Genomic DNA, 23,926 nt, shown 5'->3' on the forward strand with positions numbered 1-23,926 from the left:
AGAAATTGGGGAGGAAAAGGGTTGCTAATATTCAGTTGAGACTTCAACTGCATATATACACAGTTATTTTCCACCCTGCAAAGGAAAGAGAAATAAATACAATAGAATAAAAATGAAACAAACTGTGCTTTAAGCATCTTCACTGTAAGAAAAACACTTTAGCTACAAAAGTCCAGAGCAGTGAGGAATTTTCTCATTTTGTTTGATTAATGATAAAAACAGGCGGCAGCAGGAATTGCGCGCTGTCACTTTAATGGTTTCTCGTTCACGTTTCTTTTGATTCTCAACTCGTTTGTTTATTACACAAATGAGGGTTAATATGAATAATCATTAAACACTGCGTTTTGACACCTATTTGACCATTAAAGCGCTCACGTAAAGATGAGATGCGTGCGCTCTGCTGTCTCAGTGTGCGAATGAGACCGAATGCTGACTGCATGCTTCTGACTGTGTGTGCGCGCATTTAAGAGCAACACCTGTACAACTGGAAAAGTGCAGTATATGATGCAATAATCGTTTATCTCGATTAATGGTTTTTCATAATCGTTAGAAGCTGAAATCGGATTTTGATTAATTGCACAGCCCTATTTTACAGTACTTAAAAAATGCACAAAAATGTTTCTGTCAATGTTTTTTATACATTTATATTCAATTTACCAAAGTCCAATTACACAAGTGCCAATTTCACATCCGTCACATCCATAACAGAGAGCTGTCACATCTATTGCGAAGCTTTTTCCTCATAAATGCAAACATGTAAAATAAAACTAAATCTGTCATTTTTGTTCTATAGAGAGCTAACTCTTATCCTTTTGATTAGCATTATTGCTTTTGGCTTGTGCAGTTTAATTCCCAGAATTTCTACAAAGTATGTCGTAGACTGTAAACTCACTAACTTTTTTGGTCACATCCATAATGCATGTTTATTTTCCTAATTTAAAATATAATTCAGTTTTTTTAACAGATTGATATTTTTCTGATTCCATAACTCTGGGGTTAGTTGTTTTGGAAAATATAAACATATATTACAATATAAGGTGAACATTATGCTTTCTCTGTGAATTTATGTTTAGACTTTTTACTGCAAATGTTCACATAGATAACGCTGGAACTGCTCTTTTACAAAAAGAAAAATGAGACAAACTGCTTTGAAGAGGCTACAAACAATTCCAAAAGAACAAGACTGACAAGAAAATGCATAATTCAACATTTTTATTTATTTGCATTTTAAGAACAGAACAGAGCGTGCTTCAATAATAACTTGGTAAACAGGTGTCACAGAAACGTTATGAGGTCTCTGCTGTAACTCAGCCTTTTCTTTGGCATGTATTTGTAAAATATGATATAACCAAGACAAAATATAGCTCTCTCATATATTATGAAGTCTTAAAGGATATGCAAACATAGATTAGTGATTACAAGCGTCAGCGAAAATGAGTTAAAATATGTTATATATTTAAAGACTCAAAAGAATTAAAACCTCATCCATCTGATAGAAACATCCACCCAAAAGCAAAGATACACACTTCTATGTTTTTGTTCAGCATGTCACTGAAATAAAAAGCTCTAATTACTTGCGGAAAGCAACTATATTTGTAAAACAAACACATATATTGGTTCCCACTTACATAAATGTAAAACAGTTCTTGTCTATTATAATATAAGGACCACACTTGTAGAAAAATGGTACTCTTTTTACTCATATAGTATTTATTCAGACTTGATTTGTCAGTGCTGTCCTTAATATGTTTAATTATTTAGACCTTACCTGCTAACAGCACCATTTTAATTCTGGGTTTGCGTTGTAGCTATACATATATCCGTATTAATCTAAAATGCTGTTAGTCAATTCTCACATTTTGAAACTTCAACTAAAAAGCCCGAACCAACTTTTACCTTTCTTAATCTTTCAGATCTCTACACCTCTCTGGCTTATTTGCATCCACCCGGGCTGATCGTCTCCTTCATCACTTTCAGAAATATGCCTGTAATCCTGACTGGCCTCACAGTGTCTGTTTCTCAGCCAGCACCATGCCGACAGGAGCTTGAGAAACGGTCTCTGAAAAAGAGGCGTATATCAAACGCAGGAATGCTTTCTGAGTAAAGTCCGAGACATATGCGGAGCTCAGGGAAGACCAGGATCCCCCATGTGAGCTGCATTCCAGATTCAAAGCAAAGCGTGTGTGAGCATGGTGTGGGCTCAGGACACATACAAAGGTAAATCTAAATGTTTATTAGTCACTACAAAGCAGAAATTACATTTAGGACAGCTCACTTCCCAGCTAGCCTTCTCACATCTTTTGGTCTCTATATTTACGGGTTCACAGTATACATAGAGTGACTTGATCAAAACCAAATTGAGTGCACATTTCTGATAAACGCACAGACGTAGAACATGGCAGTATATTTCATGCTATCTCAAAAAAACGAGCTGGAAGGACATTAGAATTGATCTAGGTTGCATGAAAGTTAATATCAGTTTCAGCTGTGCAGAGGCTGATCCTGAAGAAATGATTTGTGGGATGAAAAGCAGACTATGGTCAAAACACATCCATTAGATAGATGGGGTGCACTTGATTTTTTATTTTTTATTTTTTTTGGCTGTAAGTTGTTAGTTTTTCCTTGCCAACTTTCTCAGCTGACAGGTTAGACAGCACTGGTGGAGGAAAACTGAAGGGTTTCTCATAAGCATAAGGCTCATAACAGGCTCCTTTCACATCCACTTCTGCTAAAAGACTATAGGGAACCATGGGATTTTTAAAGCAAATGTCATATAGTTCATGAATTTTGCCTTCGAGAAGATTGTAAGTTTGTATTCTATGTGGACATGGTGTAGATGTCTGGGATTTTGGCAGGGATGGCTGGTACTGATAAGGGAGAGAGTGTTTTCTCAGCTTTGGAGGGTATCCTGGGGCTGGAATTTGAGGGTCAGGACTTTAGGATGCTTGTCCTACAGCAACACCCTCAGCTTGGCCTGCAGCTTCTGCAAGAGAGCTGCCTTCAATCTGTATGTTTTCCTTTTCCTCCTCTTCCTTGTCTTCTTCTTGTAAAGCATTGTGGCAGACTTCAATCTTGGAGGTGTCCTGGGGCAGGGTTGCTGAAAGAGCGTACTCCTCGCTTACATCTTCTGTGATTGACAGCTCAACCTCAGCTGTGCCGTTCAGGATGCCGGGCACCACCTCTTTCTCCATTGCCTCCACAGCTGCCTTTACTTCCTCCTGTCCTGGAGCAAGTTGCGAGTGAACCTCTTTGAAGGACAGGTCTTCGGTTGGGCTCTCAATCGGTGCCAGTTCGATGGAGGCAACGGCGCTCTCTGCTTGAGCTGAAGTTTCGCCCTCTACTTCAGCATCTCCACTGCGGTTCTTCTTGATGGAGAAGGTGAGAGGAGAAACCTTGAAAGAGGAGTTCTTGGCACTTGGGTTCTTCTGGTGGTTCGGTGTCAGACTCTTCTTGATTTTCTCACGCTGCTCCTGGGACACGATCTTGGTGCTAATTTTGTTCATCTTCTTCTCGATGTTCTGTCTGGAGAACGCTTTCTTCAGACTGTCCACTTTCTTCAGGCTGGAACGCTTGATCTTCTCAGCTCGAGATTTTTCGATTCTGGTTTCACTTTCGAGATTGAGAGCAGCCAAAAAATCCTCATCATCATCTTCTAGTGCCTGCTCGTCATCCGAGGAGAGGGCGATGGTCTGGAGGCCTTCCTCTTGAGAACGATTGGCATCGATGACTGGGGCCTCCTCCTCTACTTCAGGTAACGGTGTTGGTTCCTTCACAAACACACTTGAGGGGATTTCATTTTCCTCCTGTGCAAATATAAAAACAACAAAAAAATTCGAATAAATTATTCAGTTTACATGCAGCAATGTTTTTTATACCACATATGGATTCTCTCAGCATGCAGTTCTGCCAAGTTTGGTGTTCTGAATTATTGAATTGCACAAGGCAAATTATTTTAATAGGCAATGCTTTCCCCACTTCTAATGCCTCAGTCAGTTGCTGCCTACAAGATTTGTATTTGGTTGTCTAGACAACTGAGGTGTAAGAATGCTGATGATGCAAAAGGCAGTCATGTGTTTGTGGAAGATATGTTCAATAGTTTCTACTTAACATCATCTTCTACTAATGCATTTCAGAAGGCCTTAAAGGGATAGTTCACCCAAAAATCAAAACATACTCACTATTTATATACTCACTCCCGCAAGTGGAAGGTTTGAAAACCTTTATGAGATTCTTCTGTTGAACACAAAATAGATGTATTGAAGAAATCTGAAAACCTGTAAGATTGACTTCCATAGTAAGAAAAACTAATTTTATGGAAATTACTAGTTAGAGGTTTCCAACATTCTTCAAATTCTTCTTTTGTGTTCAACAGAAGAACGTCAAACAGATTTTAAGCAAGTATAGGATGAGTAAATGATGACAGAATTTTCAGTTTTGGGTGAACTATCCCTTTAAGAGTATGTGATTGCTTTACTATGAAGTCCATAGCTTTGCATGCCAAAAAGTGGCACTGCTAGAAATTCTGAGCCCTAGGTACAGACTTTAACTATAGCTCCTTAAGTAAAAAAATCACATTTCTGGCTTCTTTGTGGATCCCCAAAGCTCAGAGCTCTATTCACATATATGTTCCCACTCACTTATGATGTGCATGCAATTTAAGTACTTAAAATAAATATATAAAACAAGATCACTGTCTCTAGTACTCTAAATCTTCTCTTGAAGCCCCCTTGAACCGGAAGCTGCTATCATTATTTATTCATTTTTTTTCAGCTTAGTCCCTTTATTAACCACGGGTCGCCACAGTGGAATGAACCGCCAACTTATCCAACATATGTTTTACGCAGTGGATGCCCTTTCAGCTGCAACCCATCACTTGGAAACGCCCATACACTCTCATTCACACACATACACTACGGACAATTTAGCCTACCCAATTCACCTATAGCGCATGTCTTTGGATTGTGGAGGAAACCCACGCCAACATGAGAAAAATATGCTCCACACAGAAATGCAGACTGAGGCATTTCCTAGCCGAGACTCAAACCAGCTACCTTCTTGCTGTGGAGCGATTGTGCTACACGCTCCGCAACCCTGATGCATGTGATTGTTATTCTTTTCGTAATGTGACGTAGTTTCTAGAGAAAAGGAATTTTAAATGAGCAAACAGTGGGGGTGTTTTTTTTTTTTTTTTTTACAGCTGGCTGATTGGACATAGTAAAATAGTCATTTCATTCAGTAAGATTGGGAAAAGGGGTTAGGGAGAGTTATTACAACCTAACAGACACCTCCTGCTCACCATTTCGCCATTTCAGCATTTTTATTATAAAATATTATGGAAGTCAGTGTTTTTAAAAGAAAGGAGAAACTCAAATAGGTTTTGAACAAGTGAAGAATGAGTAAATTATTAATTAATTAATTAATTATTAATTATTTTTTGGTGTGAACTATCCCTTTAAAACCCATGTTCAGGCAATATTAAAATCACTCAAATAAAGAATTGGGATCTTCATTAAAATGAAGTACTTTACAAACATATTTAAAACATTTGGATGGGCTTATGACATTTAATAGAAGCTGCCAAAACTCATCGTTACTTTTTCATCAACGTTTTAAGAATTTGTCTTTTAAAAGATGATTCAGTCTTAAAAATGTCTTAATGTTATATAAAGCACTAAATGCAGGGTATATACAGTTAAAGTTAGAATTTTTAGCCGCACTGTATATATTTTCCCCCAGTTTCTGTTAACGAAACCAGATTTTTTCCACACATTCTTAAACATAATTGTTTTTATAACTAATTTCTAATAACTGATTTCTTTTATCTTTTCTACAATGACAGCACATAATATTTTACTGGATATTTTTCAAGATGCTAGTATTGAGCTTAAAATGCAATTTAAATGCTTAACTATGTTGGTTAGGATAATTCATTGTATAGCAGTTTGTTCAGTAGTAAATAAAAAAATATCGCTAAAGGGGCTAATAATATTGCCCTAAAATGGTAAAAAAAAAAAAAAAACTTGTTTCCTTCTAGACAAAATAAATTAAATAGGAAATAAAACTTTCTTCAGAAAAAAAATATAAGGAAATATTTGGAAAAAATCCTTTGTCTGTTTATCATCATTTGGGAAATATTTGACATCAACTGTATGTACATATTTGTTTAAAGACACAAGTGGACAGGAACATTTGGTGTAAAAACATTGTGTACCGTCTCCCTTTTCCTTTCTGGCCACAATCATAAAGACCAAAGAATAGTTAGACGATAGGGAAGGAAAGCCAAGCATGGCGCTACGCAACTCCTATCAGAGTTTCCACTGAGTTTTGGAGGAGTGCCATGGAGCAGAGAAAAAGAGAGAGAGAGGCAGTTGGAGAGAGAGAGAAAACTGGGAAGTGTGGTACGGGGATTTGAGGGAGTAGGATGAGGGTTAGGAAGCATTTGGGGTGGAGTGCAGCTATAGGGACACCTGGACAAGTTTGTTTGCCCCCACCCACCCATCAGAATGTTCCATGGCATGTTAGAAATGCGCAGGAGAGCCTCAGAGCCTCTCTCTTAGCGATAAGTCTCTAAATTCTGATATGGATGAGGTCAGGTCATGCAGCCAACCGCCTAGTTAATCATTTTAACTGTTCTGTTTTCATAATGGAGGCACATACAAATGTACACATGAGTGCAAATACCAGCTACTTTGGGTGTACATATTCTTTAATGGGTCATTCACTCAGAACATACAGTATTCATTTTAGGGTGTTTTAGCATTTTTAGATTGGTTCATTAGTAAATATTAGCTTTAGTCCTGGTTCACTTTTATTGTTCACAATGTAATTTGTAAGATCAAACTTAAAAATACCAAACATATGCAGTAAGGAACATACCAAATGTGCTGAACAAAACTGAATAAAGGGCTAAAGTTGGCAGATGAATTTGTTCTGTTGTTTTGAATACTTTTTTATAAGCTTGTATTTTTATGGTTCTGTCAAACTAGTGTGATGACCAAGACATCCAGATTTGCTTAAATTGCTTTCCAGCTAATAATTTTAGTTTCCTAAAACCTTATTTTAACGTTATTAGAATCTTCCATTCTCATTATATTAATGTTCTTAACACATTTTTCTTTCAACGTTATAAGGATGTTCCAAAACAATCAACTTTTAGGAAACATTACAGAATTTTACACTAGTCTTAAAATATAGTTGGGTAAGTTACTTTAAAAAGTTATGGATTACAAATGACTGATTACTACTGGAAAATTGTAATTTCTTTACATTACTGTTCACTTAAAAGTAACTTCATGTAAAAAGTAATCAGATTACTTTACTTTGAAGTCATATAAAATATACTTATAAAAATACAAAAATAAACTGCAGCTCTTTCAGTGATTTAATATTCAATGAAAACATTACAATTGGTTGATCATAGCAGCTTGACATATTCAAAATAGAGAAGGGTGCGCGACGTATTTTAGGACGCACTATTTCCGGGAGATTATCACTCGTTTGCGGGCATCCGGGAGGCTCTGTGCATTTGCGAGAGACTCCCGGAACTTCTGGGAGTCTTCGGATGTCTGGAATGACCTCCCGCCCTACTCATAATTCTCATAACATATTACATATCCATAAAACACTGTGATATAGCCGGGCTCATATCGTATTACTTTTTCACTACAATTGATCCACTCCAGAGTTAGTTTCAATCGAGCGGAGACCACCTCATTCAGGCAATCTCGGACCGATTGTTTTGCGAGCGCAATTGGTGGATTCACATATGCCAAACGAACCGCGCTAACTGAGCAGATGAGATGGGTTCCGAAGCAAAAGTCTAGGTGTGAAAGCACCCTTAATAAAATCAAACTTATGTCTGTATTTCTACTTGAAAAAGCAACCACTCTTGACAGCAACAATTTCAGCTCATGTTCTCCAGCAATGTAAAAACGCATGCTTGTTAACTGACGGTGCAGCAGAAAACCTGATTTAAAAGAAGCATTTTTTTCTTCCAAAGACTAACTTTGAAACGCAAGTAACGCAAATCCTTTGACCTTTATTAACTGTAATCAAATTACACAAATTTAAAATGTAATTCGTTACATTACTGCGTTCCCCAAAACTGTAATTAGAATACAGTTACTGTGGAACACGTTACACCAAACTCTGATAGTCACCAATAACCAGTGTACCATAATTTATCAAGTCTGGCCATAACTTTTTATATTCAATTACTTCATTTCATTCACTTTCATTTCATTTCATTCAGAGTTTTCTAATTCAAATCCAAGAGCGTGACTGATTATTCCTTGGCTAAACGAAAGCTGGTCAAACTAGTTTGTAGGAGTCTTAACATGTTGGCTATGTTTTTTGCTACTGGCCCCCGAACTAAATGTATTATTAGCTTTTTGGTGCAGCCCAAACAAACCACAGGCAATTGCACCAGAGTCTTCTTAAACCAAATATGCCATATGGGAACACACCCTTAGTTTTTTTAAATGTTATTTTAAATAGTCAGCAAGCATACTATTTTTTTCTTTACGTACTTGGCGGTTTCATTTCTCAATAGAAACTGCATTACAAGTTGGCACGGTTTTAAACACTTTAGATCTCATTTTATTCCACAAAATTCCAAATTACAAAAACAGAATTGAGATATATCCTGTGAAGTGTACATCTAGGTTGCCTTCAAGAATCGAAGAAATGATGGAGATGTAATAGACAGAATACTACGCAGACAATAAGTTTGAACATGCTTTGTGATGCCTTTGAGGGCTTTAACGTTCACATCTGCTCTTATAACATGATAGAAAGTTGTTCCTCTCTGAAGCTCCTGTTGTAACTCTCGGAATGCGAGTTTGGCCTGTCAAAGCTTTGACCTAACCAGAAGAAAACTAACAAAAAAGGATGCATAATGACTGACGCTGATCCCTGTGGATATATACGCAATGCGCTAAATCAGGGGTGAAATACCGCTTTTGGGATTTAGTAGATCTGTCCACCCACAAAACAGCTTTACTTTGGAAGTCAGATATGGATCAAAGGTATTGGTATGATATTGCTGGCACGGTTTGGGAATGAATCTGGCCCACTCCCTGCAAACTTTAACACAGCAGTTTCCATGTTCCATCAGTCTCTGATTAGAGTTGCCACGGTGATTATTAAACTTGGATACATGGAGTGGAAACATTTGCTGTAGAAAACAGTGAGATGTAACATTGCCAATGATCTTTTATTTGCATTTAAGGATCATGAATACAAATTGCCGCATGTAGGTTTTGCATTGTTGCTCTCCATTTGCTTTGTTATAGAATTAGCCACTTTTTGTTATTATTGTGCTGGGGTTGTTTTCAGTGAGCTGTATCTAGGTTTAGGTTAGCGTGTGTTTGAATTAAGCATCAAGAATTAGGTGATGAAATGGCAAATGTTTTGGAAATCAGTTGGAAAAGATGAACTGCAAAGGAAACTATCTGTTTATTTTAAGAATGTTTAAAAGAGAAGCAAAAAAATCAGCTGAACAAAATCAGCTTTATTAAAAGAACAGCTATACACACAGTCTAGTGTAACAGTGTTAATGTCTGTGATGTTTGGCACGACAAATATGCTTTTCAGCTCTAACAGATTATGATTTAGACAATAATGAAAGCAGTTCATTTATAGCACTGAGTTGAAATTGTAACCATAGCACAAAGAAATAAATACAAATTCTTCTCCTAGGTTTTATTAGTAATACTTTTAGTAAACATGAACTGGGAGCTTTTAGTTAGATTAACAAACTTGAAAACATTATATTACACTGAAGCAAAAGACTGTTTTAGTACAATTTAAATGGTTGCATTGTTAATTTATGTAACTAATACAAGTTTTATCTATGTAATTTAAGTTTACAAAAATATGCCTAAACAAAAAAAAAAGTGATAAATAAGCTTAGGGTTGGGTACAGAAACTCAGTGCCATATTGGTACCTATGCAACCAGTATGCACAGGACCAAATAAGCATATGAATTTCGGTGCCTAATTTCGATGTCACTGGTGCTGTGACAAGGATGTAAAAAGTATCAAGGGGTACATCAAAGGCACAAATCGGTATACCTTGTGTCACACCCTCTCTATAAACATTTACTCTAAACTAGGGTTGGGTCAATAGACGATGCCATCGTCCATCGGCGATGGCCGACAGACACCACAATGCTGAGCCGGCATCACGATCCTCCGCTCTGCCCCCGTTGCAAACCCGCTCGTGAAAAATACACACCCAGGCCCTGATACACTAATAGGTCTTAGTTTTTAAATGTCATTTTAGAACGAAAACGATCCACATCTACTCTGGCGTTTAGCATTTCTAAGCAGCCCTCCTTCCACACTACCGCTAAAAACACACATCACGTGACCACACACACATACACACACAGGCACAGACACAGACGCACACACACTGTCATGCGCTCGAGACAGCGGGTCTAGGCAGTCAGCGGTACAGTAGACTGCTTCAATCTTTCACTTTTACACTTGTACTTAGTAATTTTAGCGAACATCTCAGATACTGTTGGCTGGTTCCTGTTGGTTGTGCACCTTTTTTACCAACCAAGTTTGTCGACGACTTTATAACGACACAGATCACTCTTCCTATTTATGCCTATTCACGAGTCCTGCAGAAAAAGTGATTGACAGGTGGTAATTTGTGTGTAACTTATCTTTATTCATTCATTTATGATTTGTTCATGGGTCAAACAAAGACCATGTGGGTCAGATAGTTAAAACAGTATGCTACAAATAATTATTTCGTTATGAATGAATTCATTATTCATTATTAACACGTCATGTCAAACTTAATGAACACAATGTGTGTATGGAATATCCTTCAGCGAAATGCTGTAAAAGGTTCAACATAACATGGTAATAGTTAGATTAAGGTTTTTACATATCTTTACTGAACTTAAATAATGCCACCGAAAAAGCAATAATTTATTTGATTTCTATTTAGTTCTATTATGGCTGAAGTCGGACTAAGGTGATCAAAAATCGCTATTTATGTGGTATTGTCTTACTTGTATGAAAATATTTGTATTGGTGTCCATGTAAACATACTCAGTGATGATTCAAGCGCTAACTCTAGAAGTAGTGCAGTGATTTTTTTTAATCACCGCCTTTCCAAAGGTTAGTAGTAAGCTATTGCATGCAAATCTTGCATTCATGCTAGATTTCATGCTTGATCCAAAAAAAATAAAAATAAATAAATTTATGAAAATACTGTCACAAAGTAAACATTCTTTATTATAACATATTAATTTTATAATTAAAATATATATTTCGTAGGGTAATTTTTGCTGATTTTACACTCAAAATAATTTTTGCTGTTTGTTCAAGCTACTTATTTAAAATAAGCTGAAACAAAACAATTCTGGAGATTTTTTTTTGGGGGGGGGACTTAATTGTTTTGTTTCATTTACTTAAATTAGTTACGTTAACTTAAGGATTTGTGTTGGGACAATGGGAATGAATAGTGTGAAATCCTGCATTTTTTATCGTGTATAGTGCAATTTACTCAACTTTAAGAAGTCGCTGCTGTTTGTTGAGTTTGTGCATTGTTTGGATGTCTCTGACATTTGCTCTCAGCTTACGTTGGTTTGCATTTGCATGTTTTCAAACGCCTTCCTCAAGACACTAGATGGCAATCCATAGCACGAATAGCTCATTTGAAATGCTTGAAGGAAAAGTTGCTGAACCACTTGACTAGCTTGTGTGACAAGAAGACCATCTATCAACACTCATTAAATCACTCTTAAGTTTTAACTGTATAGCAATGCTAGTAACTCACAAATCCCAAGTACACTGGAAATTCAAGAAAAAACAAGTGGAGTGATGACATTTTGATATGTGTGTGTGTGTGTGTGTGTGACAGCAACTTGCGTAATTGTGTTGTTTTTAGTGAACCGTTTCTTTCGACTTGACCAAGTTAACCAGGTTGAGGCTTGCCCCCGGAACCAGTGTATTTTAAATCACTTTAGATGCTGATGGCAAAAACAGAATGTAACATACGCCCTTGGATTTATCCATTAGATACAATAGAGCAGATACAAACAGGTTAAAGAATGCCTCTTCAAGCCTCCAGAGACACAAGTTCCTGTCGTTTACTCAGCGGGGAAGCGAACGGTTCATTCCACGCATTTCTGCCTTTTAGGTATGAGATCTGGAAGTGACTGGTAAATGACTACAACCTTTGAATTTTGGACTGTTTTTGTCACTGGAGAGAATGATTACCTCATGCTGAGCAGCATGCCAAGCAATATTCTAGCTTTGATTCATTTGCGTACAAAACCGGTCTCTCGTGCCTCAGGCGATGAAGGAGCTCATGATAGCCGAGTTGATATATGTTTTCTAATATATTCACAAGACCTCACAAGGGGTAGATGCAGATTTTGTGTTCAAAAATTCAAGGTTAATAAAGGAATTCATTTTTATAGAGTGTGTTTTACTAAGTATTGTGAGTCACTGATTTCATACAATGCTTGCTTTGTACCAGCTCTCTTTGTAGGAGAAGAATAGACTGGCTTTTTTGATGTTTATTTGACCAGATGTGGACCTAATAGACACAAAAGCGTGCATTACTTTTAGTCTTATAAAGTTTCTCATAGTCTAGTAGTTGTTGATGCTATTCACAGATCAATCAAAATCACTGTTATATTGTAAGGAAAAAGGGGCAAAATAACATACTGGTCTTTCTCCTCAATACAATATATTTTTGCCAAATTTATGATTAATGCTTGAAAGTGCTGTTCTCTTAAGTATATTATTATTATTGTTTATTTATTCATTTATTTTTCAGAAGAAAGCCATACTATATCTTTTTGCTAAAACTAAATCTTTAAGCCGATTATGCCGCAATTTTAGTGTTTCATCAAGACAAATAGGCCCTGAAAGAAATTTAGTTCAAAGTTAAAAAATTCATACATTGTTTTTTTGGATAATACATTTTCTTGACACCTAGGTAAAACAGAAACTATTTTATTTGCTTTAAAAGTGAAATTTTAAAAAATACGATTCTTTTGTGGTCAGTAATTAATGATTTGATGATTAAGTCAAAAGATTTTGTAAATTATTTGGGATTTTTAATAGATAATAAATTATCAGGAGATGTTATGGCAAGAGGTTTTTTATGAAGATATGTGGAAAAAGTAGGTTCTTAGCAAGACAAGCTGATCTGTTGGATCTTCATTCTTTAAAATTATTATTATAAGGCACAAAATAAATAAGTAAAAAACTTAAACATTTGCAACAACAAGAGTTTTTTTTTAAGAATTGAAAGGTATGTTAACTTTTAGTAAAACAGTGAGTTGTTTTTAAACTGGGAATGATACCTAAAATGTTTAATAAAGTGGTTCCTAGTTATTTGGTGAACTAAATAAAAAATTATTTGATTTATAGGCCTGCAGGCTTTAATGTGGTTTAAATTAGTTTGTAAACAAATACAAATTACCTCACATTTATATTCACAAACCCTAAAATTTATTTTCTAATCGAATGTTTACAAATAAATAGCTTGGATTGAAGTGGATTGCTTCACTTGTTAGTGAAAAGCATCACTGAAAATCGTTTGTACTATAAAGAAGCTAAAATGCAAGTTTTAAGATGTGGATGGGTCATATATAAATGTCACATTTTAGTTTTTGTATTAAATTAAATTTTACAAAAGGCAGTTAATATATGTAGAATTCATATTAAGTGTCTACTGTAAGGATTCAAATGATTTTTTTTAAACAATAAGTGAAATAATGCTAAATGTTTATTAAGCATTATGGATTACCAGTAAAAATGAAACAACATACCTATTGTGGCATAAAGTAGTCAACATTTGAAATTGATAAAAGGTTTTAAAAAATCAACAAGACAAAAGTAGTTTTGGGACAATTTTAATGAAAGTATTTGGTCCATTTCAAATGTAAACTACCACTAGGTTTTCCATATCAGCAAGCTTAAACAAAATATACATTTAGCTTTATCAATTACTATAGTAATTGATAAAGCTAAATGTATATTTTGTTTAAGCTTGCTGATATGGAAAACCTAGTGGTCCTTGAAACATATTAGTGAAATATAAAGATATAAAACTACAATTGATTCATGTCATTTACAGTGTACTATGTCATTAAATGATTCTAAATATTCTATAAAGTTGTTTTGCAAACTATTGTTACACGGAAACACATTTTAATGGGTCTCCTCTGTGAAGAATGGTATAAACAAAGTTGAATAAAATTAAACAGGTCACAATCTAATGTACAGAAAAGCTGTATTTCACTTTTATTGTTTGGATGTTTGAAAACCCTTTTAGGCCTTAACGCAAATCCCAGCTGATTTACACATTCAGGCACCTCTCTGTACCAGACTCCCCTCTATAGCTGATAGTGAGAGCGTTATCAGAGATGCTTTCCAGTTGCTTTCCCTATATTCACTTCATATTCTAAACACACTTGACATGTGCGTCAACCTTAAGGCTTACTTATGAAGAATTGGAGGTAAATATTTGCTCACGGGTGGGTGTGGAGCGTAGAGAGAGATGTAAGTTACTGTGTTTGGAGGTTATAGTAGGAGGGGGGCATTTTTTAAGCTCATGTTATGTTTTTTTAATCTTCAGTCATCCAGACCTAATGATTCCCTGAAAACCTAAATGCTTGCATTCCCTTTCCTGACGCCCATTAACATTACATCTGACAGGAAGCAGCTGTTTAACCTCATATACTGTACTTCACTGTATGCTGGCCTGCGTTCACACAAAAAGCAGGCATGTTCTTCTCATAAATGCTCAAAAAGATCTTTGCTACACACTGAAAGCAAGAGAGAGAAAAGGCTAATGTTTGTTTGGAGTGTCGAAGAGTAACTAAACAGTGTGTACCCATATTGACATCTGATGTATGGCCATGTATGTGAATTAAAAATGACATACAAGTTCATATTTGCATACCACATCAGGGCTCGAAATGAACCTTTTTGCTTGGTAGCACCAGTGCTCCTAACTTTAAAAATGTAGGCGCATCAGCCAAAATTTAGTCGCACCCACCAATTATAAGCACTGTTACAACAAGTTTTATACAAACAGATTTATTGTATTTGAAATCAACACTAATCAAACTAACAAGCAAAAAATATATACATATATAAATATGCGTGCGTGAGGAAAATATGTCTCAACGAAATCCCGTGATCACAAGAAAATAGATTTTTATAACAGAACTGAGTGACCAAAGCATACACGGAGCGCTCACCGGCCCTGCAAGCACTGCTTGAATGAATCTGTTAACGGTATAACTGTGCTGTTCTCACAAGTGCTGTCTGATATTGCACTGATGTTTTAACACATATTGTACCTTATTATATGCATACGTCATGTTAATAGCAATACCGGTCTTTTCATGAGTAGCGATATTAATTTACTCAGTGTAAGCCCGTTTTCAATGGTGTACGTGATGTTAAATTTGAAATATAGCTGCCCCTTGCACGGCGGACAGCATCTGCCGATTATATGAAGGATTAAACAGAAGCTCTCGTGCTAGATGTGGCAAACAGTTACCTGAAAACTCCATCCCACAGACTTTTTATAGCGGACTTGAAGCCAACAGAAGTCTTCTACTCTTGGAAAAGTGTAGATGGTGGATCAACATTTAGCACATGATCACTAGTAAGATGTGTCATTATTTGCAACTAGATGGTTTCTAAAACTAAATCTGTCCGCGTTATCTTCAATCTCATTTTCAGCGCTTTAGTTTTTCGCTGTAGTAGCTCTCTGTCATCCGAAGCCAGAAGGCGCTGACTGAGTGATCGACAGCTGATATTAACCAATCATTCGCATTCAGTGCTAGAGCAGTGGGCCAATAAGAAGAGCGCGAAGCCGGAGCAAGCATTACGGACTTGGATTTGTTTACTGCAGCAAGATGACATGACAACTGTTTTAAACCATTCCTGAGCGCTGCGTTTCCTGAGTGCAAACAAAGAGCTTAGAGATGCATTCTGCGTGAATGTCTCCCGAATCCGCGCATGTGGTGAACATTTTGCAGTAAAAACTGGTCGCACACAACAATTTTAAGCACTTGCAGAAATGCTCCCAAATATATTTTAAGGTCGCATAGATAAAATTTCGGGCGCATATGCGACCAAAATGGTCGCAATTTCGAGCCCTGCACATGTATAAAAAACTTGAGGAAAAATGCAAGTATATTGTTTTAACCATTAGCATTACAACAACCCAGGCTCACTGCGAATATGTACCCAGGTCTACATTTCTAGGAACAACGGAATACATAACCAGATTTGTTAACCAGGCCGCTGTGTATATGCTTTTTAATGATCTCAAATTTCTCTCGTGTGGCGTCTTATCACATAAATCCACCAGAGGGAACAATATACAGCTCGCTGTCAACTGACTGATAGACCAACTGACCCGCCCACCCCTTCCCTAAACTTAACCGATAGTGCTTTTAAAAGCACTTTTCTGCCTGTTGTTTATTTATTTATTTTGAAATCAAATCAGTTTTCATGAAGGTAGAGTAAATCATGACAGAACTTTAATTTTTGGGTGAAGGATCCCTTTAATGGTTTCTTGTAGCTAAAATCCAATTTGTGTGTGTGTGCATGTCTTTTCGTGTGTAAGAAGTCGGGCAGAACAAAATAGATGGAGCAGGACAGGGTGGGAGAGCTGAGGGGAAGAGGGTTTCCCTTTCTAAAAAAAAAAAGAAAAACACTCTGAAAAAAACAAACACTTCAGCAACAATGGCCACATTTACATGTACACCAACTGCCTGATTATTTCCACTAATCACAGAAAGTAATTACACAGATTAGGATGTTTACATGACAGAAGCAAACCTCTGTAAACTTGTTAACATGCTTCTCACCATTGCTACAATTATTAGTTTTGTCATTTCTACAGTAGAGTGACCTGTCTTGTTACTTTGTTTAGTGCCAGAATTATTGCTGAACCATTATTCCTGTATAATGAGATTTACTTCACGTTTTGCTGCGGAGTGTTCACTTTTCATTAGGTTCAGCTTGATCCCGCTGACTTAAAGGGGACCTATTATGCAAAATTGACTTTTTTGCATGATGTTTGAACAGCGACGTGTCCACAATGTGTGTAAACAACCAGCCCATAATGGTAAAAAGCTACTCACTTCTATTTAAATCATTGAAGTCGTTATCATTTATCATTCAAAGGATTCGTTCAATCAAAAATCTTAATTCTGTTATTAATAACTCACTCATGTTTTTGTCGTTCATCCTCCATAGACAGTAACAGTCATGAGACTTTCAAAGAGACCAGTGTCTTTCACATCTGATCAGGGTGTGCGTTTACTTTGGGCAATAAGATTCATGTTGCGTTGCTGACTCTAATGGCAGAATGTTGCACTGCCCATAACAAATGTGCACTCTGACCCCACCTAGGAGAGAAGGTATTGGCAAACAAAGTCATTTTACAGTTTTTGTTTTATTTTTTGTTAATAAAAAGTGTTCTTGGAGATTTGTATGATGAACCACTTCACGTAATCGTTGATGTCTACATTTAAGAAATATATTTGTGCTGCTTGTTCTAACTTCATATTTAAAATAAAAGCAAACAATAAAATTCTTAAGATTTTTTTGGGACAACTTAATTTTTCTGTTTACATTTTTTATGATTTGTGTTGGGAAAACATGAATGAGTTGTGTGGAATTCATATTTCTGTGTTTTTTACAGTGTATGGAGGATAAGAGAGCTCTCAGATTTCATTTAAAATGTACAAATTTAAATGTCTCTAGGGATCGGAATGACATGAGCGGGAGAAATTAGTAATTATAACAGAATTAAAAATTTTTCTTTTAACTAATCTTTTTAAATCTAGACCCACATGGAATCTGCGCACACAGCTTTCTGTAGCAGATTTCCACAATTTTTTTTATTTTTTTCAGCCCACCATTGAGTCAATTTATTTACTATTACAATTTATTTTTATAAATGTAAGTATATATTTATTCAATTTCTATGCTAATTTCAGTATTGTTATTTACAAAAATGCTAATTTTTATATGTATTTACAGTGCAGTTTGTAAAGTAATTTATTCTGTCTCTTAGTAGATCTATTATATGAGAGACTTGCTTTGTTTACTAAACATTGGATCTAATTGGATTTGCATTGTTAACCTTAAATAAAGATAAAAAGTTATTGTTTTTATTTCATGTTTTACATTTTAAGTTTGTCTAAAATATTCTAAATAAATTTTGCTGATTTTTTAAAAATGTTTATGCATTTAATTAAATTGTATTTCTTCTTTTTGCAAAATTTTGTGCAGAATTGGCAAAAATGTATAATTTAGTTTCAAAATAGGTTTATAAAGATATTTTCTGTCTTTTAGTAAATTTATTATACGATAGACTTGTTTTGTTTACCAAACAAGTGGATCTTATTGGATTTGCATTGTAAACCTTAAATAAAAGATAAAAAGGTATTGTTTTTATTTCATGTTTTACATTTTTAGTTACCATTCGCCTAAAATCATTCTGCATAAATCTGCTGATTTAAAAAAAATATCTATTTTATTTTATTTTTATTCTTTCTTTCTTTTATTTATTTTTCTTCTTCTACTTACAAAATTTAGTGCTGAAATAGCAAAAAATGTATAACTTATTTTCAAAATAAGATTATAAAGAAATATTTTCTGTCTTTTAGTAAGTATATTATATGAGAGACTTGTTTTGTTTACCAAACAAGTGCATCTAATTGGATTTGCATTGTGAACTTCAAAAGTTTAAAAAAAGCAGAAATAGCAAAACTTATACAGATTCTGTCTGGCCCTGATTATGTGGTTGTAACTTCAACCTTTATGTTTGTTTCAGAATTTGTTTTTAATCCACGTCTTATTAAATAGCTCTCTGCAATAATTCATTCCCTAACATACAAAAATAATTATTTATGCCCATTATTTCCTAAATTTATTTCTCTTTAAATAGTCGCAGTAATAGGTGGAATAATGTGCAGTCAGTGACAGCGAGTTGTTATTGCAAAATAAACTGTAACAGGGTGATCAGGACCCTGAAGTGATTTATTGCTTAACCTCCCTTCTGAAAGAGGAGGTTGATGTAAATCGGTGTGAAAGGGCAAGCTTTTATTGCAGCTTGCTTTGTAATTGATGTGCAGTCTGCCTACTGTTCCAGGCCGGTTTTCCCAGTGTGTGTGTGTGTGTGTGTGTGTGTGTGTGTCCCCACGAGTTCCCATGGCATTGTGAGTGTGTATGGTTTTTCCCTCTGTGCTGGCATTGCTCCCTGTCACGGGACACACACAATAACAGCTTTTGTCCCTTCAGTGTGTGTGACTGTGTATTTTGATAGCACCAAAGAGCCAGGGTTCTGTCAGCATTCATAACTGTAGTGCAAAAGGATGTCTGTTTTTGTAGATAATGACAGTGTATGTCCAGCTCAGGAAGGACCAGCGTTAAACCTTCAGAAATACTATACTGATCAGAATATACTGTATCACCTGCTACAGCGACTTTAAAAGTCCCATGAAATTAAAATTAAGTTTTGTAGATGTTTTTATCAGTATTGTGAGCTTTTAGAATATCTATAGGCTAGAGTGCTCAAAAATAGTGACAACATTCACGTTTAGAAGATATAAAACTGTTAGAAATATGTCAAGCTTGTAGTTTGTCACTTTTGTCTATATGGAGTTTCTCATCAAATCATAACCAATCAAATGCTTTCTAGTATTTCACATGCCCCGCCTCCTTCAGGACACTTCTCATTTGCTTTTCATTTGATGCACTTGAGCTCAATCACTCTCACCTGCAGAGCGGTTATACAATCAAAATGCTATAGGCTGTTTTTTTTTAAAAAGGGAGGAGCTACACTATATCCCACACTCTCTTCTTGTTTTGGTTGAGATTACGTCAAACATTGAATTCAAAGCACTTCATGGGAGCTTTAAAGGTATAGTTTACTAAACAACAGAAAATTCTGGCAGCATTTACTCTCATTTCTTCCAAACCATTTTGTCTTTTATCCTTCCATTGAATACATTATATTTCCAATATTTGGAAGAAAGCTGCATTTACTTGATGCAGTGCTTCCCACAGGTTTGAAATATACTTGCGGTGGTAGCCAGATTGGAACACATCCTTCACCCATGGCACATAAATGGTTAACTACATGTGGCAAGTTCAGGTTGCCTTAATAAATGACATTTACTACAGTATTGCCAAAGCATTTTAGATATGTAAAAAATATGTAAATATAAAAAAAAAATCATCAAAAAAATAACAGCAAATGAGAAATAAATTACAGGAAAAACAAATTAGAACAGACAATATTTCTAAAATGGATATTTAACAACAATTAATTAATAATTAGAATAAAGCGTGTAGATTATTTAAATAAGGCAAATTAGTTGATTGACCATTTCTAATGGTGTACAAATATTTTGCAGCCAGTTTAGATGTCATTTCATCCTCACTGAGTATTTAGTAAAGTTTTTTTTCATTAGTTTAGATTAGCCAATATGAAAGTAGTCTTTAATAAAAGAGTGAACATGCAGGCAAACTGCACTTTTCTCCCCATAAACTTCCATTCATATGCAAATGAATGCGTCAGACCGGAAATGCAATCTTCTTAGACAAGTTTCGCAGTTCGCGGTCTAAACCGAATACGCGGCCGGCCAAAATGCACATCAATTTAGCAGCATTTTTTAATGACATTGTATAACAATATAATTTTACAATTAATATTTTACATTACTGTGACTGTTGGGTTTAGGGTTGGGGGTTGACGTTATTAAAATACAATTAATGGGAAATTTAATAAATAATAAAAATAATTCTTGTTAACTTTTGGCTGCAATCATATCCGATCTAGCAACAACCGCAGTTCGCTGCATTGCAAAGTTTAAACCTGGTGAACTCTGACCTGCGAAATATAAATTATGGACCAATTGCTCGCTTTTTGTAAAATGTCCAATCATCTTGTTTAATCCCACCCCTTTTTGAAGTGCCGTACAACAGAATTTCGCAAGCACAAACTCTAGTGTGACCACAGCTTAATGCAAAGCGCTACAACCTTAGAAAGCGAAAGCAAAAGTCGACTCCCGGACATTTTAGATACATCGGCCGGAGTCTCTTTGGGTCTCTGCAGAGCAGGTGAGACTGTCTGAGGAAGTGTTGTTGACAGTTCTCGGGGATACACAATGAGCAGTATATGAAATGTGTAGATGTAAAGTCTGTGGGAAGCACTGCTGATGGCTTTTTATTTTTTGTACTATGGAAGTCAGTGGTTACCAGGGTATCTGCAGGGTCTTAAAAAGTCTTAAAATCATTTTAAACAGGTCTTCATTTTCCCCTGTCCATGTAAACACCCATCCAATCACTAACATTCCATCTCAATAAAGATTTTAACAAAATATTATTTATTAATGCATCTTTCTTACAATAACATTTGTTATTAATGGTTATTTAAATGTTTTAACTTGGCCTTTAGAAAAGTTCCATAGCGTTTAGCCTTGTGCAAGTCTAAAATTAATTTATAATGGTCTTAAAAAGGTCTTAAAGTCTTACATTTGACTTAATTAAACCTGTAGAAAACCTGGGTGACAGGTTTTCAGCTTTTTTCAACATATCTTCTTTTAGGTTCAGCAGAAGAAAGACACTTAAAGGTTTGGAACCACTTGAGGGTGCGTAAATAGTGAATAAATGTTCATTTTTGGGTGACCTATTCCTTTATTCTTTTATCGTGCTCAGTAGCATATGCTTTTGCTCAATTTTGATTTGATTTGATTGTCAAATATGGATTTACATGACCATTTGATTTTATTGTGGCTGTTGAAAAAAGGGAGTGAGCACCTGTAGGCAGTGCTGTATATTAGACAGCTGTCACATAAGTACAAATAGGTTACATATTTTGAAGTACAATAAATGCTACACTTAGAATCGGTTTACAACATGTCTGTTTTGATATATTCAACACAAGTAATACCTTTTCATTAAATGTAATAGTAAAGTCTAAAATTGTACAAATGTTTTTATTTAGTGCTTTTCTTACTTTAGGATGTTTCATGGATCAGAAACACACAGTGTGATCACAGTAACCTAACTGCCCAAAAAGTCATTTCTGTATGTTCTGTTAATGCATTCAAAATAGGTTTTAATTTGTACCAGTTGGATTTTTTTTTACATCTGTAATGTACTGAAATTACCCACCAAGTAAATAAAGTTCAGATCTAAATTTTATAGAGGTCTTGTAAATTAAATCAGGAACTCCGTATCAATACCCAGCCCTAGAAACTGTAATGGTCCTATGTGCAAAAGCATTTTCAGTCCCTTTCATGTAACATTTCACATGCGCATCCAGTATTTAACCCTGTAGAGTGAAATGAACTCGGAGGCCACATTTCCATAAGCTAAACGTATTTGCTCAGATGTTCTAATGTTCTGTTATATTCAACATGTCAATAAATTAATGTGTATTTACACTCATAATATCTGTCTGTCCTCATCAAAAGTCTATGATAGACTCTATTTGTAAGGCCAAGAATACAGTTCGGTGAATTCTACAACAGTTGTTGGTGACGGCAACATTCACACATTACATATTTAGAAAGTAGACGTTCTTTTTATCTTTACCGTTTGAAGTTTGCTCTGTATGGAAATGTTAATGTCAACATGACATGTCCTCACAGCCAAAAAGGATTTATATTATTGTTTTAACCCCACTGTGATTTCATGTTTAGCCTGAATATGAACTTGGGTATGTTTTTTTTTTTTTTTAGGATCATTAGTTTTTTTATACTGTTTCATATATTTGTCTGCATAGTATTTCATTTAAGGTCTATTTTGCACATTTGTGGCATTTTTTTCAAAATGGGCTCATATCACAACGGCCCTAAAGCCATGCATTTTAATAAAATGCAATTTTAATGCATTTATCTGGGGCCTCATGTATCAATGCTGCGTACGCACAAAAACTTTGCGTACGCCAGATTTTACGCTCGGAATCGCTCACAGTTGGATTTACTAACGATGAAATGAACGTGGGAATGTGCGCAGCTCCAATCATGTTCTTCCCAATGTAATGTCCTTCATGTTTTCCCAATGTAATCGGAGCTATCTACTGCACACACATTGCTATAAAGGCACCATCTGAGGATGAATTTGCATACATGAATCAGAAACATTTCCATTTAATAAATGTGCAAATAAAATATGATGCACAGACTTATTAATGATTCCTACTTGTTTTCCACATGTTGATAAAGAGTATTGGCAAAATGGGGGTGGTGGGGTGGGGGGGGGTCAAACGTGTGAAAACATATTGTCATGCATTAAACTACCTGCGCCACTCAGGCTGTTGAAGAGAAATGAAATTGCTATTTTCTAAGCTGATAAGGCTATAGGAACTAGGGCTGCACGAAAATATGACATTGCAATATTTAGTTTTTCTGCAATATATAAATGACTTTATTAATGACTATTCAGAAATAATTCATTAATTTTGTTTGATTGGGATTGAATCATTTGCATAAAAACTGTTAAACCGTTTTCAAGCATTGATTAATACAATGGATCAAAGATACAAGTGAAAAAAAAAAGCTTTACAATTTTCTCTGGAGTCTTAATAGTTTATAAATTAATTAATGAACAGCACTGAATAATCTTTATCCTATTAATAGTTTTATAAATTTAACCTTTATTCAAGTTACAAACTGTAATATTTCTTGTGCATAAAGGCTTTAAACTTTCCTGATATGCTCACTCAAACACTACTTAAAAATACATGCAAGTGATACTTTTTTAAACTTTGCAATTGCAATAGCTGGAAAACTATAATATCAACTCAGCATTGCAGATCCTGCGATGTCATCATTGCGTTGTCTATGCTGAAATTATATATTGTGCTGCCCTAATAAAAAGTAGACTCATTCAGGCAACTTTG

General features: G+C 35.4%; 2 protein-coding genes across 18 annotated transcripts in view; one reads left to right on the forward strand and one right to left on the reverse strand.

Annotated features, from left to right (window-relative positions):
- LOC147843368 (uncharacterized) overlaps window positions 1-23,926 on the forward strand; it is a 413,390-nt gene that overhangs the window by 16,548 nt on the left and 372,916 nt on the right. For 14 of the 17 annotated variants that reach the window (XR_015493304.1, XR_015493298.1, XR_015493300.1 and 11 more), the window contains one exon: window positions 1,914-2,217. The gene's annotated coding sequence lies outside the window, so the exon portion shown is untranslated. Of the gene's footprint in view, window positions 2,218-23,926 lie in introns of all 17 variants that reach the window. The other 3 variants (XR_015493296.1, XR_015493301.1, XM_087256852.1) reach the window with 1 other exon arrangement.
- Window positions 1,198-23,926, reverse strand: part of cavin2b (caveolae associated protein 2b) — a 27,996-nt gene continuing 5,267 nt past the window's right edge. Inside the window, 1 exon segment of the mRNA NM_001004584.1 lies at window positions 1,198-3,803. Coding sequence (NP_001004584.2) covers window positions 2,937-3,803 — 867 coding nt within the window. The 3' untranslated portion in view covers window positions 1,198-2,936.

The sequence above is a fragment of the Danio rerio genome, chromosome 6 (genome assembly GCF_052040795.2).
Source record: "Danio rerio strain M-AB ecotype USA chromosome 6, GRCz13ab, whole genome shotgun sequence".
NCBI classification, from domain to species: Eukaryota; Metazoa; Chordata; class Actinopteri; order Cypriniformes; family Danionidae; genus Danio; species Danio rerio.